The sequence below is a fragment of the Pezoporus wallicus genome, unplaced genomic scaffold (genome assembly GCF_028554395.1).
Source record: "Pezoporus wallicus isolate ANWC-B61680 ecotype Strahan unplaced genomic scaffold, APGP_CSIRO_Pwel_v1 scaffold_6362, whole genome shotgun sequence".
Lineage (NCBI taxonomy): Eukaryota > Metazoa > Chordata > Aves > Psittaciformes > Psittacidae > Pezoporus > Pezoporus wallicus.
Genome location: NW_026637663.1, coordinates 1,322,218 through 1,340,406, shown reverse-complemented (window position 1 = coordinate 1,340,406; position 18,189 = coordinate 1,322,218). Strand labels below are relative to the sequence as shown.

The window sequence follows — 18,189 nt, the reverse complement described above, 5'->3', positions numbered from 1 at the left end:
AACCATTCCCCACATGGTCCTCTTTTGTTGAAATACAATGTAATAACTGGTTTCCTGGGAGCAGAATACATACAAGAAACAATAATTTACCGCAATGGGATTATTTGTTGAATGTTGAACAAAGCATTTATTGTGGTCTGTGACAAATTTTTCAGCCTATCATTCTGTCTCATGAGAATTAAAAATAATTTTTTAATTGAGATTGAAACAAAGCCTCTTTTTCTCTGACCCTCCTTTGGCTTGGTAAAGCACACATACACACAAGTCATTTTCCCACAAATGGTTTGTGGTCACATTAGCTTGCACATAGAGACAGCAAGGTCACTGAGACAGTCCACAACAAGTGAAGCCTGCAGTCCTGCTTGTTCTGGTGACCAGGTGGCATTTTCTTGTCTTTCCCTCATAGGCAGTCAGCTACATCTGGAATTGCCTGGAAAATAGCCACTTACTTCTGAAAACAGAACTTCAGAAATTCTTGTAGCTCTACAGTTGTTTGGGGGATGAAAAAGATGGGTGTTTGGATGTTTCCATACAGAAAACTTTCACTCATCTGACTTGCTGCCTGTGACTTCCCTTTGGACAGGTTGGATGGGGCTTTCAAGAACCTGGTCTAGTGGAAGGTGTCCCTCTGGCAGGGGGGCTGGAACCAGGTGATCTTTAAGATCCTTTCAAATGCAACACATTCTATGATTCTATGGTAATGAGTGCAGCAGCGTAGACAAGTCCTCTTTATACCATCAGGATGTGAGGATTTGATTCAGCTATACAATATTAATGAACAGAACACACTTGTTATTAAGAAGGTGATGTGAATTGAAGAAGACAGTGCACAGGTTTTGAACACATTGTTATACTAATTACTTTATAATCTGTTATTCATTTTGCAGTGCCTTAAAGTGAAAATTGTTAAATAATTTTATTATCTTTGTTAGATAATGTAGGAGAAGTTATAAATGGAATGTAAGAGGGAGTGAACTGGCAATATTTGTAAAATATTTGAACCAATAATGGCAAAAGAGTTCAAACAAATGAAACCTCTTCAAAAATTATTTCATAGAATATTAGTTTGGCATGGTTATTCAGAGGATTAGCCATTACTGACAGTGTGCCAAAAGACAAGCCACCAAGGATGACCAGCCTGGTTGAGCAGAGAGCTTTGGCTGAAACTCAGGAAAAAAAAGAAAATGTATGACCTTTTGAGGAAGGGGGAGGCAATCAGGAGGACTACAAAGATGTTGCGAAGTTATGCAGGGAGAAAATTACAAGAGCTAAACCCGACTAGAAATTGACCTGGCTACTGCAGTGTATACAATTTCTAAGATTTTCAGACCTTTGTAAGTACCACTAGAAAAGATGATAGCTCTCATAATACTTGCTAACTGGATGTGAGCTTGAATATTCAACAGATAACAGTTAGTAATAAACCACAAATCTGCCTATTCCAGATGAAACATTATAATTTATCACAATTTTATTAAACACATTTTGCCTTTTATTCTAATCAGGAGTCGTCTGTGAACAGACTGTGTTCTTCATCAAATGTGTGTTTGTTCAGAATTTACCAACTGGCTAGGTTTTGATCAGAGCCCCCAATCGAAATGTTTTTTACATTTCTTTCCATCCCAAATGCCTTCCTACCCTAGTAATTCTGAGAACTGCAAATGAATAATCTTTGGTGCTTAATTTCTTACTGAATATTAGCATAGACTTCTCCTATCCTAATACATGCAAGTTAAATACTTTCTAGCCATAATTCTCATAGTATAATTTTTCTTCAGTTTGTCGAGTAGGATTTGCACAAATACACACTATGCTCTTGAGAACCCTGTTAGTTCTGCAGTGACTCCACAACAAAGGCACTAGACTAAATTCATGGTTGCTTTACATTCAGGTCCTTCAAAGGACCTAGCTGAAGCTGATATTAGGTGTGAGGCACAATATGGTAAAACGAAAGACTCACAGTGAGTTTCACGAAATTTTGGTCTCCCTTCCTTCCCCCTCTGCTTAAGTATTACTCTTAGCAGCGTTGGGAACATTTTTCAGTTGTGTGCAGCCATGGCATGGTATTTGGGTTTGAGGGGTTTTGTTTGGTTTAGTTTGGTTTGTTTGTTTTAGTAGTGTATGTGTGTATATACCCCCTCCTTTTTCAGCTTTAAGATTGACTGACAGAAACAAAGACTAAAACCAAAACTAAGATAAGAAAAAAGACTATTGAGTAACTGTTAAATTGAAATTATGAGAGGAAGATTTTTATTGCATCCAATACAAAAATAAGTTCGAAATTTAGGACACCTGAACTCTTCAAGGTCATTCAAAAAAGTGTTGGCCTAATTTGAGTGACTTCAATTAATCCAGTACTCACATGGCTCAAAATTTTCCTTCTTTTAGTGGAAGGGAAGGTCCCTTAAAAAAAAACCAACCAAAACCTAACAAAATACTTTTCTATTTTTAATGTTAATAAACCCTAGTGTTCAAATTAGTCTTTGTAGATCAATGGTAATTTTTCTGAAGGATGAAAGAGGAAGGAAAAATAAAAGATTCACAGTCCAGAGTTCTGCTTTGCCATTTGTTATATTTCAAAGACCTACAGAGGATAAGCATAACTTTACACAGAAGCCTCACAGCAAACATAATATAGTTCTTGCAGCTCTTGAAGTGTTGTCCTGTGAAAACTTAATTGAACATTGATTGCCTCTGTTTTGTCTCTGGATGAACACAATTACATGATTTCATTTGTTTTAAAATATACACACATTTCTTACTGATTGTCCTAAGTAAATTTTTACAAGCTAAATACAGAAGTATATAAACAATTTCTGTAATTATTGCTAATAATATAATTGCTAATGATGAAAATGAGATAAAAGCGATTTTGACTGCAGGAAGTTAAGTTTAGATAAAGCATGACTTCTCAGACTGGATTTACTGGAAAATATCTTATTTACATACAGAGATGTTTGTTACCATATACTTCACATGTTGTTTTCCACCACAGTACAACTATTTACAGGTGACCTTAGGCAGTCACCTCCACAGTGGGACTATATGCATGGAGCCTTAATGTAAACTACATGTTCACTCCTAATTAGTCAAAAGCAAATTCTCCCATCATCAATTTTATTTTTTTTGGAGGTATGCCTGTTGTATTGAAATGTGAGAAACCAAATGCATGCTTTACTGAGTTAATATGCTTGAGGGAAATGGCCTCTTTTAAAATGCTGGCAAGCTCTATTACATGTAGTTTTCTACCTCAAGCAGCCACATGAATGCTTGCCTCAGGAAACGCATGTGGAAGCTATCATCATCTTGTGTAAGTGTCACATTCCCCTTTTTTTTATTAACTGAGAAAGCAAGGAAGTATCTGAGATAAACTCTCAGGTAGAAAACAGTTAACAGTGAGTACTGTGCATTATCACTCATGTGATCTCTTCTGCAACTTGTTGCCTAGATGCTTCACAAGAGAGGACAGTCGTACTAAGAACAGGGGCTTTCCATCTGTCTTTCACATAGGAATGGGTCACATATTCATTTTCTATCTGCAGCAAAGCATAACCAGTGATAAATTCACAAAGTATCCATCCTAAGGAGTCTAACCAACAATAAAACACACCTAGAGACAGTATATTCAGATAGCATATTAACCTATTCAGGCAACAAGCATCTAGACTATGCCATATATACTATATGCAGTACCTAAGAGAAGATAAATGCACTGGCATACTCTCTGCTTCCTATTGTATAGATATTCTGTCATCTTACATATCAGGTTTCTATTCTTGCTGTGTTTCTGAACATGGATCTTAGTATTGGTTTCACACAATCTGAATGGGAGCGATGAATCTTTTCATGCAAAGAAGGTGGCAGGTGCCTCTAGGGAAGGTATCTCCAGCCACTCCTTGCTTGGTGGTGCTGGTGGTGAATGTATGGCAGAGGAGCACATGAGCCCATTCTGTCAGATTATGCTGTTTTCAGAAGGATTTTTTAATTCAGCATTACAGCTGTTTGCAGTGTTCAGCTCATTTGGAAAATAGTCATTGAAGCAAGATTTTCTTGTGCACTTGCAATCACTGTCCTGTGTGAGAGACACCCAGAGAAAGCAAGCTAGAAATCCCTGCCTTTGGGATCTTTGCTGTCATAATGAATTCCCAGCTGATACAGGGCAAACAAGTCAAGAAGACTTACCAAATCAGAGCCTTTTCCAAGGATAAATGGAAGGAGGGACTTCATGATTTGATTTGAAGGACGTATTGGATCTATATTAGGGGAAGGAACTATTATTTTAACTTGAAAGTTTCAGTGAACTTGAAGATTTTCCCCTTTTCTTCATATTAAAATGACAACTGTCTTCTCCAACCTGAATTTGAAAAGTGTCAGTTAACACCTAGTCTCTCACACATCCTACTTTCCTAGTGTAGACAAGGTGTTACTTAGACAAAGAGACTGGATTGCAAATGCCTGTTAAACACTGAGTAACGTGGGAGGTCTACAGATAAAAGCATCTTGCATTTTGGAGCATATTGTGATAGAATGACTCAGGGGGAGGGAAACATGTTCTTACTTCCAGCTCCCTCAGGACCCCTGCCGCACAGGTCTGCTGTGACTTGGGGCTAGCACTGACAGCATTCAGCAGCTCTCGTCAGAAACGTGGGAAGGGCCCAGGACCCAGTGGGGTCTGATGTGAAATGCAGTCACAAATGGCACCCTCGGGCAGTGCCTGCACATCAGCCCGTCAGAGCTAAAACCTATGTCTGGGGAAAACCTTTACTGTCACATCGTTTCTGATCAACAGACAGAGACTTCAGTGTCTGCTCATGCTGCAGTTACATAAAAAGTATTTCAGCCTTACAAACTTCATTTTACTTTCTGTAGCAATCCCAAATTAGCATATCTACTACTACTTCTAGCTAAAATGACTATTTCTGATAACCTGAGAAGTGATACTGATTTAGGTTGTTTGCTTATTAACACTGAAAGGGATGTGGCTCTTTTGGCCCTCTAAAGCATGAGATTTGAAAAAAATGAAAGTCTTCATATGTGACAAAAAGTCAAATTTATAAGCAAATTGTTTTTAAAAGTTGTTCTAGCTGAAATGTGTCATTCTGATGCTGGCCTGTTTAAACCTTCTTAGCAGAAAGAGCACTGTGGAATGACAAGGAAAAAATCAAAAAGAACAAATTAAAGCTGACAATTTGCTTAAACTGGTGCTTTTTCATGGGGCATTTCTCTTTCAATGAATTAAAGATTTCTGGGTGGAAAAGAAAGAGGGTTTTTTTTTCATGTATTTAATTAAAATCTTTGGCTGGCACATTGTTTATGCTTCTAAAGCTTTATAAGAGAAATAAGAAAAACTCTTTATTTCATTGCTTTTTTATTTTCATGTTATTTTATCTCTGCTTATAACAACACTTTTTTCTTACTATTGTAGGCAATGAGAGCCTAGAAGAAAACTATGTGCAGGATAGTAAAATGGGATTTGTCATCAATGCTATATATGCTATGGCTCACGGGCTACAAAATATGCATCATTCCCTTTGCCCTGGACATGTTGGGCTCTGTGATGCTATGAAGCCAATTGATGGCAGCAAGCTCTTGGAGTTCCTCCTCAAATCCTCATTCATCGGTGTTTCTGGAGAAGAAGTCTGGTTTGATGAAAAGGGAGATGCCCCTGGAAGGTAAAGAAATGTTTCATCTCAACTAGTTAAACCAGATATTGGGAAGGGGGAACGTTGCTGGGTTTGGTGAAAGAGATTTCTGAAGTGGTTCTGCTTAGTGAACTCCTGTGTGCTCTCCTTGTTTCAGTGCAAATAAGATTGGCTGTCCCAGAGTTTAAAGATAGGTCTGAGCAGAGCAGGAAAATAGTTGTGTTTTGGCAGAATGTGTTGTGGTTCACTCATTTGAGGTCTGCCAAATTCCAGCTGTAGTAGCTGCTACTGTCTACCCTTCCCTTGCAGACACACTGTGTACACGAGCGATGGGTGAGGCAGCAGCCCTGGGGACTTGGATGTCACCTTTGTTTCTTTCACAGGAGCCGACAGAAATCTTTTCCTCTTCATTTAGTTCTGTGGGCTATTTTAAGTGCGACACTTCCCAGATTGATTTTTTTCTTTTTTTTTTTTTTAAATTTATAAAGAAATCAATTTAGCTGCTGAGGCACACAATCCATTATTAACTGAAACCTACTCAGGGGTTACTTCATTGGAGTTAGTTTTCCTAATCAGTTATTAAAGCGTTATTAAAGACTCTCTCACTCCATCTTTGGGCTTACTGCATAAATGCATCTGAGCACCAGCACTGCACAAAGAGAGACCTCTGGAACAAACAAAAGTTTGCAGTCCAGCCTATGCCTTCAAAGAGTATTCATAAGACACAGCAGCCTCCAAAACAACTCTTTATTTGCAGAACTGATCATTTTTGCCATTTGCTATTTACACTGTTTTTTATATTTAAACAGTACATACATTTAAATAGGTTGTTAAGTTTAAATAGTAATAAAAAGCTTGTCAGTTTGATCTCCTTGTTGAGTATTGTATACTTCAGACTTTTTTAGTCAAAGATGTAGATGAGATAGGTCAGACTTTAAAAGTAGAAGCAAGCAGTTCCCTTACACTCAAGCACATACTTATTGACACAACTGCTTAAATCAAGTCTGCACATAGAATTTAAATAATACAGAGAAGTAACTGCTTAGTGTAGCTTTGAGTTTATTATACACTATTTATCTCCATAAAAGCATTACTCCAGCCTTGCATATGCTGCATTGTCTGCCTGTTAGTTATTTGGTTTCATGTTCTGGTGTAACTTTCCAATTTTAGCCCAAATCTTATTTACTGTCTTCTCACCTGGGCAGTTCTCATCAGTACCAAGCATAGAATAAAAATGAACAGTTCTTGAGTTCAAAATATTGGGGAGTTTCCTTCAGGATATTTCTTTGAGTAGGTCAGAGTTTCAGAATTTATTCCATCCATCATTTTGGCCTGTAGCAAGGTTCATTTCTCTTTTTCCCTGGCCTATTTAGAACTTGATGGGTTATTTTAGGTAGGGTGGGGTTTTTTGTTGTTCGTCTTTTATATTTTCACAGCTGGAGTTAGCAAGTTTGGACAAGAAAGTTCAATTAACCTTTTTGTTATTTAGGCTGTAATCCTCAGGTCAGTCTGTGGCATTTCTGTTGTGGGCAATATCATAGCATAGAATGGCAATGTGTATATGAAATGTAATCTGTACAGTCTGTCAGTTCCTTGTATGCCAGCAGTAGTTTCTGCCCATGCAGATTTTATTTAGCTCCAGATTAACTCTAGTATTCCCACAGCTCCACATGGAAAAGCTCTTTGTGCATGAGTGAACTGACTATAGCACTGTTTCAATACCCAAAAGAATTTTTGTACTTCTGCAAAATGGAAAGATAAATGCCATGTACAACACATAAATACAGCATAGAGCTGAAATTTACTTTTTTTTTTTTAATTAGCTTTTCTATGCCGTGCAGGAATGTCACAGAAATGTGCAAAAAGTTTTTTGGTATAATTTTACCATATAATGTGAACAAATCATCTTCACAAGATGGAGTAAATCCATCCTCCTTCTTAGAAGGCAGCAAACTTCCTCATACCATATTTTCAAAATCCATGAGGTTCTTTGAGCAATTGACACTCACAAGCTCCCAGTTACAGTCATGGAGAGAGCAGACAGAGATACCTGTAGTTATGTTTGCCTGCCGCTCAATTTCCTGTTTTGAACCCCTTACAGCTTCTTCATTGTATAATTTGTTTAAATGTCATTTTTTCTGTTTCAGGCTCAGTTTATGGTTTACAGCTTTCATCAAGATGAGATTAGAAAACATGAAGCACATTTTCAAAGCCTTATTTCTTCTGTGCAGAATCTTTTATTTGAAGAGGTTTTATGCAGAAATGTGAAGCAGACCTTTATCAGAAGGGCACAAATTCAGTCATTTAACTGACTGCACTGCCTTCGGGAAAAATGACATGAATGCAACACTGGAAAATCAACAGTATGGGCTCACTATACTGTCATTAAGAACATAGCGGTAAAATTGCTGACATTTTAACTTTCATTGAGTACCTCCCATTTGCTTTTTCAATACTAATCATATCACTCAGATTCCCACAAATGGCTTGAGAAGGTGTGAGAGATACGGTAGTCAACACCACATCCTTCTTTTGTCCTACAGAAGGGGCAAGGGACAGATACATTTTGAGCTCTTGTCTGTTCTAGGATGACTGCCTACTTTCAGCTTATGGCAGGTATGAAGAAACTTACCTCTCTAGGACAAACAATTTGCCTAGGTCTCTGACCATAAAACATTATCCAACAATGGGGAGGAGAACTTTCAATCCCTACAATGGACCTCTGACACATGGAGAAAAGCTGAGGTTCACAAGCTAACAGAAATGTTGGTGTTTGTTTTACCATGACTAGACTTGGACGTAGACCCATTTAAGCCTAGTTCAAAATTTAAAATAGCTGTTCTGACTTCAGATGTGGCAACTCTATCAACTCCAGTGCTTTGATTACATTATCTAATGAATAATACAGACTTCAAACTTGTATGTGGAGGATCTTTTTTTTCAAATATACTTGGTAGTTTTGAATTTTGTTTTCATGGGTGGTTGTTTTGGCCAGTTACAGCCCAGCATTCCTCATCATTGCTGGTTTCCATTCTGGCTTCCAGGATAGCAAACCTCAATGGCAGTTTACTATTATGGCTATGGAAAAAGGTAACTTCAGCTAGCACAGACTAACCGGAGTAGGATTGTACCTGTGACCAGCTGGCTAATATTCTGGCTCACCTCACAAGTGACTTGTTCATTTGACACCACCTACTCAGTCCCATCATTTCTCAGTATGGCAGAGAGCTTGTTCTTATATCAAACAAAGGGCTCGTTTTCAAATGAAGCTTCGTAATTATTGTCAAACACACTACTTCTAGGATAATAACTGTTAGCTCGGGCTAATTAGCCCCAAACTATTAAATCTGTACATATGTGAGCAAGGGGATGGGAGGAAGTATTCCAGCACTGAACTTGTCCTTATTCAAAGCAGAAATTTTTCATTAAGGAAAAGAAGGAAAGGATAAAGAACTTAAGCGTGTCTCTCTACACCAAGTGTGTGTTAGACCACATTTTCTCCACTTAAAATTCAAGTTGCATATCAAAGTTGCAAACATTGTGCTACAACTTGTCATATGCAAGACTGTGTAAGAGCTTTTAGTCTGCATACTTCATTCTTTGACAGATAACTGATAGAAAAGGGAACAGTATTATAAGAAAACATAAGAATGGCTTTCAACCTAAAACCGTATCCCTGAAATAGCCAATCTTGATTGATATTGCATTAATGCCACTCTGTGTCTTGTGATATATTTTTGCAAAAATGAAAACAATCTGTGCAGGCTTGAAAATTCCATGAAGGGAATGTGAGGGTTTTTGTAATCTTTTACTTCCCTTCCTGAATTAATTTGCCAGCCCAGAGTAACTGGTTTTGTATCAGTCTAATACAAGGTCACACTGAAAACCAAGTAGGTTCTTCTTTCTAGGAAGAGGCATGTACGTTCCTGCTCAGTTTTACTCCTATCTATTGAGTCTTCATTAAAAAGTGCCTGGCTTGTATTGCTTCTTGTTGTCCTGGTTCTTCACAATCCTGAAACAAGTCTTCTTTTTTTTATGTTCTTTCTTTTCAAGAACTGGGATATGAGAAGGAATTTTTTCCTAGTGAATTTGAAATTTACGCCTTTTCTAAGCAACCTCTCAATTAGTAGCCGATTGCCAATCAATGGAGCTGCCTTCTGCTTGGAGCCTCGTTGAATTCAGTGACAAGAGCCCCTTTTCCCATGTGATTTAGTGGAGCTCTGCAGTGGCACTGACATTGAGTATACAAGACTGAGGTCTGAAGACAGCTGTAAATATGCACTTCTTTAAATTGTCTTTAACTAGAGAAATCCCAAAAGCTCATTAAGAAAACCAAGCATATAGAGATTAATTCTAGTACCTCCTTTCTTTGTGAAGTGCAGAGACAGTTTGAATTCTGCATGTTTGAACCACAAAAGGGAAAATAAACAAGTATGTCTCTCTTTGCCCACAACCAACCATCCCAGTTTTATTTATGCCTCATACTTTGCTTACCTTTCATTCCTAAAGCAAATACAGATTAGCAACACTCATAACAAACAAAAGACTTTTCCCCCAGAGATTCAGACAATCCAGTAGAGAAAAACAAGGCAGTCAATCTCAGGCTTGAGAAACAGAAGATGCTTTAAGATTTTTGGTTCCAGCACTGACTTTTGGTTCCAGCACTGATTTTTGGTTCTCAGCCCTTCTTCTCTTATCCTTTTTTAAATGAAGCTCTTCCCCTTCTCAAGAGGTCAGGCTGTAGGTCCAGCCTCTTTTGTGGTTCTTTGTGTACTCTCCAATACTCTTTCTCCCATTCTTGCTTATTTTCTATTAAAAAATCACCACAGTTTATCACTGCTTTGCACAAGTCACGTTCTGTGGGTTAGAGAATGAGCAATGAGCAGTAAGGTCACATCAGGTCCAACACATGGAAAGGAATGATGGGGGCAGGGAAGCTGACTGTTATTGTAAGTGTGTTTTATCCTTCCTCTGCATTAACCTTTGGAAGTCCTTTCCTACTTGCCTAGGGTGAAGAAGTAAACTTTGTGCCTTAGTTGCCAACTTTTCCTGACGTTATCACTGGGCTGGGTAATATAAGTAGTTGAACTAGTGCTTACAGTTAACTTATGACATACCAGTTCATTTAGTTAGAGTATTTCTACTGATTACTTTAGAGGTTCCAGCAGAGGCTATGCTGCAACCAACCTGTATGTAGGCACCAAGTGAATGCTAAAGACATCTTGAAAAATGGCTGAAAAACACACCAGACAGCACCTACATGTGCATCTTTAGCATCGTTTTCTTTGATGTGCAATTCCTTCTGGATGCACTTTTTGGCACAGTTTTACATAAGCAGGGCAGGCAATTGGTAATTGCGTGGCAATCGGAGCTGTAATTTCCTGTGATTCTGCTGCAAATTCTACAGTATTTGGTGTTTCTGTGAAACTCTACTCCCGGGTATTAAGGGATGACATGAATATTTAAGGAGGCAGAAGGAGAATGGCAAGGTAGTTTTTTATCCTTAGTGCTGCAGGACAGTGACTCATTTTATTTTTTCCCTTGCAGGTATGACATCATGAACTTGCAATACATAGAGCCCAACCGCTATGACTATGTCCTCATTGGGACCTGGCACGAGGGTGTGCTCAACATTGACGACTACAGGATTCAGATGAATAAGAGTGGAATGGTCCGATCGGTGTGCAGTGAGCCTTGCTTGAAGGGCCAGATTAAGGTGTGATGCAGACGCTTATTTTCTGCTATAAAAGTGTGAATAAGCAATGTTTTTTTTCCTTAAACCCAAGCAAGATTTTTTCAAGCAAAGGGATATGACTTCCTTTCCTTTAGGAAAGTCAAAAGCATAGAAAGACCCCTAGTTTAATATCATACTCACAATCCCATATACAGGCCCATGTTTTCTGAAATTGCCCCTTGTAATGATGCAGAATCTTGTAGTGTGACAGGAACTGAAATTCACAAGATTTTCACTTAGTCATTGCCTACAACAGTCAGTGGCTGTGATTCACTTGGGGGCTGATCCTGAAAATAACGTGACCCATGGGAATCCAGTATTTTGTTTCAGCAATAACACCTACAAGAAAAGGCGGGGGGGGGGGGGAAGGACTATTTGTATCCCATGTTCACAACAGGAGGTATGGGAACACAAATGAAATCACTCTGTGTTTATCAAAAAGTAGCACTTGTATCAGGCAACAAATGATTTGCCACCTGCAGTGTCTAGATGACATAAAGACATGTTGCACCACTGTCAAAATGCAGTAAGTTAAAAATGGCAAAAAGCCCATTTGGGAAAATCACCTTAGAGCAGACCTTCCTATCTAAATTCATTCAATAAACACATTCGCAGCATTTTAATTTTATATTGCTACTCTAATTCAATAAGTGATTGATGATTTGGCAAAGGCATAGTGACATACTCAACAAATATCAGTATTTACTACCCTCCAAAACATCTTTTCTGTGTTTTTGTGATTGTGCAGTTTGTGTATGTGTGTATATGTAAACACCATGCATCCAAAATGCCAGTTTCGGCTTCCATTGAAGTCTATTGGACTCTCTCCACAGACTGCAGGAGGAAATGTTAACAAAAAAAGCGCACAAAGCCAGCACTCAATAAAACAAACATTTTGTATCTCATTACTACACTTAGCTCTGCATATAGACGCTATATGAAGATGCTACAGAAATGGCTAGATTTCTCCTTTCTGGCAAACTGAGCCAGTCTTTGTTGCTCTAAGAGCTCAAGATATCCTTAATCTTTCTTTCAGCCTCAGCATAATGAAACTAGGAGTCAAGACAAGGAAGCCACCTTTTCAACATTGCACTCACCAGCTTTCACAGCAGAGAAAAATACAGCTTTCAGGGACATTTGTCTCCAAAAGAGCTGTTCCAAGCATTCTGTTGGTCACCACGTACTTGTTTTATTTTCTAGTAGGACCAGTTAGGTCCTTTTAGCATATTTTGATTTGACTTTATTTGAATTTCTATTTACAATAGTGTAATGAGTCCCACAGAGAATTCCATATAAATTAGAATTTATGTGTGTGTGCATATGCTTGTGTATATACATATATATGCATGAATCACTCTTTGTTCTAACCTTTGACTTTGTTTACTGCTTTGTACTATGCAATATATATTGTGTGGGCTGACCTACTTGTTCTGACCTGAACAATCTCTCAGATTAAGCCTCTTCTCAAGTTTGATTGAAAATATAACACTCACCATTCCTCTTTACCAAAGAGAAAATGGTTTTGTACTTTCAACACAGTGCTGTGTCCCCAAAACAAAATAGAGAGAGTCCCAAGAGAGTCCCTAGAGATTATTCTTGAACTCCTAAGCACAAATTTTAATATGCAGGAGTAGATACAGAATCAAGCTTCGTGTTTTCTTGTTGTTTGAAATGTGCTGTACACAGGAATCCTGTCATATTTCAAACAGTGCAGGTCACATCTGTTTGCTGGGGTGGGAGGAGGCTTCTCTGTTGTCTTACAGATGATTGTAGCTGAGGATGGATTTTTCCATTACAGGTGATCAGGAAAGGAGAAGTGAGCTGCTGCTGGATTTGCACTGCTTGCAAGGAGAATGAATTTGTTCAGGATGAATTCACATGTAAAGCCTGTGAGCTTGGCTGGTGGCCGAATGCTGACCTGGCAGGTAGGGATGTGCACTCCCATTTAGTAGGGCACAAGGAGAACTGTGTGGGGTGGAGAGTAAGGTAGCAGCATACAGAGATATTAAAGGCACATGCTTGAACACACACCCCAATGCCGACTAGCATGTATGATATGTGCTATATCTTTTTGCTTAGTTCAACCATAGAGACAATAGAGATGATAAAATTTCTACTAATAAGAAATGATATTGTCTGTCTGTTCTTCCTCTTCATTTAGCATAAGCATTGATAAAGCTGTTAAGAGTACTAATGAATTCAGCAGCATTTGGTGCAATTTTATCAGTGATTATCACAAGAGCTCAGTATATCCTTGTAAGATTGACTTGATACTCTTTCTGATTTTCCTACCATGCAATTAGTAATACTTTCTCTGGGATTTCAGTCCATTTAGTAACTGACTACCAGACTTGGTATAAAGGTCACTCTCACTGCATTCACCAGCAAGAATACTGTCAACAAAATCCTAAGAAAGGCTGCTAGAAGAAGGGGAAAAGGCTAGAATTGGTTTCTCCTGTATATATGCTTTGGGTGAATTTTATGCCATAGCATCTTCCTGTTATTTTGTATCAAGGTCAACCTCCGCACCTACACTGGGCTTTGCAGTAACCATTAGCCTGAGAAAATAGAATTAATGCACGGAGAAGCGCCACTTTGACCTCGGGGTTTGCTTTTTTATTGTAAAAGACCTCTGGCACCTCTGCCCCATATTGCATCTGCAAATCTGGCTGACAGTATTCAGCAGAGCGTCATTCTAGTTGGAGAAACAGTCTGACCACCTATCTGAAGACCGAATTGCAACTTATCATGTCTTTGTCCTTTCACATGACTGCCTGGCAACTAGATGTTGCTGCACCATTTAACACATAAAGGAAGCACTCAAATCTTGATTAAATAGTTCCAAGAGATATTGTTAAGCTAGTCACTGAAGGCAAGTGAGCTTTTAGAGGATTTATTTTGAGGGGGAAAACTGGACATTTCTCCAGATAAAAATAGAGTATTAATCACAATAAACTGGGAAACTTGATCCATTGTCTATTTTGGGTTTGTATGGAAAACAAGGTATGGTCATGTCCCAAATGTGTGTTTATCTGTCTGTATCCCATGCTTCTCACCACAACCTGGCCCCCTCCTTTTCTTCACGGTGTGAAACTGAACCTGCTTCAAACAGATTTGTCAAGATACAGTGATCATTCAGTCCCTTCAAGTTTTGTGTAAGTGGGTTGTAGGAAGAGGAGTTCTTGAAAAATACCTTCTGTAAGGGCCCCAATTGTGGAAAAATTTCTTGTCTTAATAGACACTAGAAAATCCCTGGCACCCTTCATCAATGTCCTTACAACTGGGAAAGCTTATATTCAATTTCCACCTCCTAGCCCATCAGTGTCTGCTAATTTTAAAGCAGATATCCCTAGACGACTGGATTCTGTTAGTTTTAGAGGTTCATGAAATTGTTTGTATTCACTATTCAGGGAAGAAAACTGGTACCTCTTCTTAATCAATAAAGCAGAACAAGAGCATAGTGAGAGATCAATGTGCACTTGAGCAAATATTGTTCACTGCTACGAGCTGCCCAAAATAGCTCAAAAGGGGGCATGTCAAAATGACAGGTACTGCTGAAAAGAGTTGAGGAAAGCATCAGAGCAAGAAAAAAATCTCAGGGGCATGTTGCAATCTATTAAGTTTTAATGAAATCAGTAGATGACCTGCTGATTTGTGTTTCTTCTCAGCAAGGAGGCTGGACTACTGCTGTTCTAAAATCACAGTAGCATCAGCCAAATGACAGCATAGCCATCAACTGATTTCCTAGAGAACATCAAAATGGTAGTCTGCTCCTGCACAGCTTCTTCATTCTGTCTTATTGAGGAAAAACTTCTTTTTTTTTAACCCCTGCAATTCATTTACCTGCAATGCAGTACAAAGTACAAATTTGTGAAAAGAACATGATGCCATCCTAACCTTTAGAAAAGGGAGACTGAGCTAGATAAACTCCAGCTCTTGAACTTTGTGGGAGTCACCATCAGTACCATTTAATTTGAAATTCTCTTTTCTTGCCAGGATTTCTCCCATCAAATGGGTTTTTTATAGCTCGCTTTTGTGTGTTGTTTTCATATCCTGCTAGTCACCATAGCATCTAGACACAGACGTTAACATCTCACATTTCAGATTGTTTTTCCCTTTGCTTTAAATCTTAACTGCTAAACATGTATGCAGTTTTATGCAGTCCCAATTTCCATCACAGATGGAGGCTTTAAAATCCTCAGTCCCTTTAAGACGTGTAAAGCACATACTAGCCCATTTCCCAAGACACGCTTGTCAAGGTGCTCGTTCTCTCCATTTGAAATCAGTCTCTGTTGCTCAGCATTCCTGACATTTAAATTTTATTTTTAAATGTACAGGTTTTTTTTTAGATTGCTTCCCCTAAATATTTGTTCAGTGACTTGGAGTCAGCAGGCACTAAGGATTGCTCACCACAGATGATAAAATCCTGACCTGACAAATAGTCACTAAAACCAGTACCTTAAGGCCTTGTGCCAAGAAGAAGAGCTATCTGTTATAGTATCAGAATCTAATGTAAGAAGGATGAATGTCAAACTAGTAAACCCAGTTTACATAAATCATCTTAAATAAGCAATAAAACAATATAAGACAGGAAGTTTTATGGAGTTATGATGAAATTAATCATAAAGGTTTGGGGTCATCAGTTACCTGGGATGTATTAACGACCTCAGAAAGCATCCTGGATTGTCTTATTGGCCTTGCATTATGAATACGATTTAAAAAAATAATTTAAAAAATGATTAGCTTTCTGCTCTAGGAAATGATTTATGGTTAAAGTGCAGGGAAAATGGTAGGTGAAAGCTGCAAAACAGCTTTTTACTGGAAACTTTTAACTGTGAAGCTTTTGCAGCTAGTTCTCTGCTTTTTCAGGTTTGAGTTAGTTGTTGTGGGGCTTGGGAGAGGGAATTTTTGTGGATTTTGTTGACTGTTGTTTTTTAAAAACCTGTAAGAACACCATTTCCTGGATATCCTCCCCCAGTTTCAGCAAGGTTCCGCAGCCCACTTTCTCCTAGCTGGGAAATGACCCACCTTCACAGGTGCTGACAACCAACAACTGTTTGCTGATATAAGCAGTAGGCAGCTTTTTGCAGAGTTTGTAGCATATCTGGCTCATGGGGCTTGCTGGTGCACAAGAATGACACTGATTTCATGAAACAGATTACTGAGACCTTACACAGGATAAGTTTAAAGCAATCAATAGGCTTAATTACCATGCTGAATCAGGGTTAAGGCTCTGAAAACATCATTTAAAATGGAATAATATGACTGTGGCTTGATGCTGCTAAGCTTAAAGCCCACATTTAAACTTAACCCTCCCAGCAATCACAAACTCGTTTCTTGTTTAAGAGCTTTGCATGTATTAATCAAAGAACAGAAGTTTCTGATTCTTAGTCTTTTATTAAATCAAAGAAGAAGCCAACTTCTACCCAGGGCTGCTCTGGCCAATGACCAGAGCTTACCCCCTTCTAATAAAATGCTTTTCCTTCATACTTCACCATAAAAATAGTGGTTGGAAGAACAAGTGTTCTCACCTATCTGAGTCTTGTACAAACCACTTTGATCAAAATAGAATTGATTTTCTTTATAAAATAAAACCTCTAGTTACACTTACTATCATTTCTATTTTATTTTTTTTTGATGTTTCAGGTAACTGTAACATCGTTACCTGTAGCTAAATCAGCCCAGTCCTCTTAGAGACAAAGGGTACGGAATTAAAAGACATTTTTCAGCTCTTATGGCATTGGCAGACCTTACATGTTCAAGCAGAATCTTTCCTTGTCATGACTTTGCCTCAGGCTGGTTTTCTTATTTGTTTTATTTATTTATTTTTTTAATTTAAACACAAAACATTTTTTTCTTCTATTTCTCAAAATGAGGTTACAGTAAAACTTTTCAACTCTGATCCATGCCTCTGCTTACTTCTCTATCATTTGGAAGGAAGGACTTTTTGGTTGAGATATCGGATGGTAATTTCATGTCACCCTGTGGAAGACTCATATACACTGAGCAAAAGTGTGGCCTTGGAAGCTCTTGGTTCACAGAGGCTGGTTACTGAAGATACACCCCATACTGATGAGGAAGAGTCTGAGTGTGACTTTTGCTTATCACAATATCAGGTCCCTTGCTAAGAAGTTGCAGCAAAATGGAGGGGAAAAGAATGCCTCCCTTACAAGCTCACTGACATAACTGCTTTTTCCCTGCTCTTCTCAGCCATGTCCAAAAACCCAGACAGGAAGAAGTGATGAGCAACTGGTCCAGGACATGCAAAGCTGGACTGGCAGTATCAGTAATGGAGATATGGGTGGAGAGGTGACTGGCTAGGAAGAAACTGCACTGAAAGGGGACCTGGGATGAGGATGGTGAGGGACTAGGGGGAAAGACTTGAGAGGTGGAGGAAAGGCATAATAGGTGAGCTGGATCCAAGAGAAACTGGAATAGGATCGAAACAAAAAGCAGTAAAGGCCATCTGGATACTTATCTTGGGATACAGAAACATGTTAAAAGCATTTTGGCACTATTAAGTTAAGAACAGAAATGAATAAATGCCAGAACTGAGGTTTTCAGTTTCACAACCATAGTATCAACACAGAGGATTTTATTTTCTCTGTAATGCTTATTGGTGATATTACATCTTCAGCACATTGAGGAAGGTAGCCAGAGACTTCTTTAACTTAAGTGTGAGAGAGAGCAGTTAAGTACCATATTAGCGGATACATATGTTCGCACATCTGCACTAGTCATAAAAGAGAGCCTTTCCAGTATTTTTGAAGGCATGCATATCTCTAATTAATTCTATTATTTATAAAATCACCT

At 38.5% G+C, this 18,189-nt stretch overlaps 1 protein-coding gene across 8 annotated transcripts in view; it reads left to right on the top strand.

The window, feature by feature from the left end:
- The window catches only part of GRM1 (glutamate metabotropic receptor 1), a 183,066-nt gene that overhangs the window by 133,510 nt on the left and 31,367 nt on the right, over positions 1 to 18,189 (top strand). For all 8 annotated transcript variants that reach the window (XM_057406852.1, XM_057406851.1, XM_057406853.1 and 5 more), the window contains exons 5-7: positions 5,426 to 5,672; positions 11,190 to 11,358; positions 13,175 to 13,301. In XM_057406852.1, the coding sequence (XP_057262835.1) occupies positions 5,426 to 5,672; positions 11,190 to 11,358; positions 13,175 to 13,301 (543 nt within the window). The remainder of the gene's footprint in view (positions 1 to 5,425; positions 5,673 to 11,189; positions 11,359 to 13,174; positions 13,302 to 18,189) is intronic.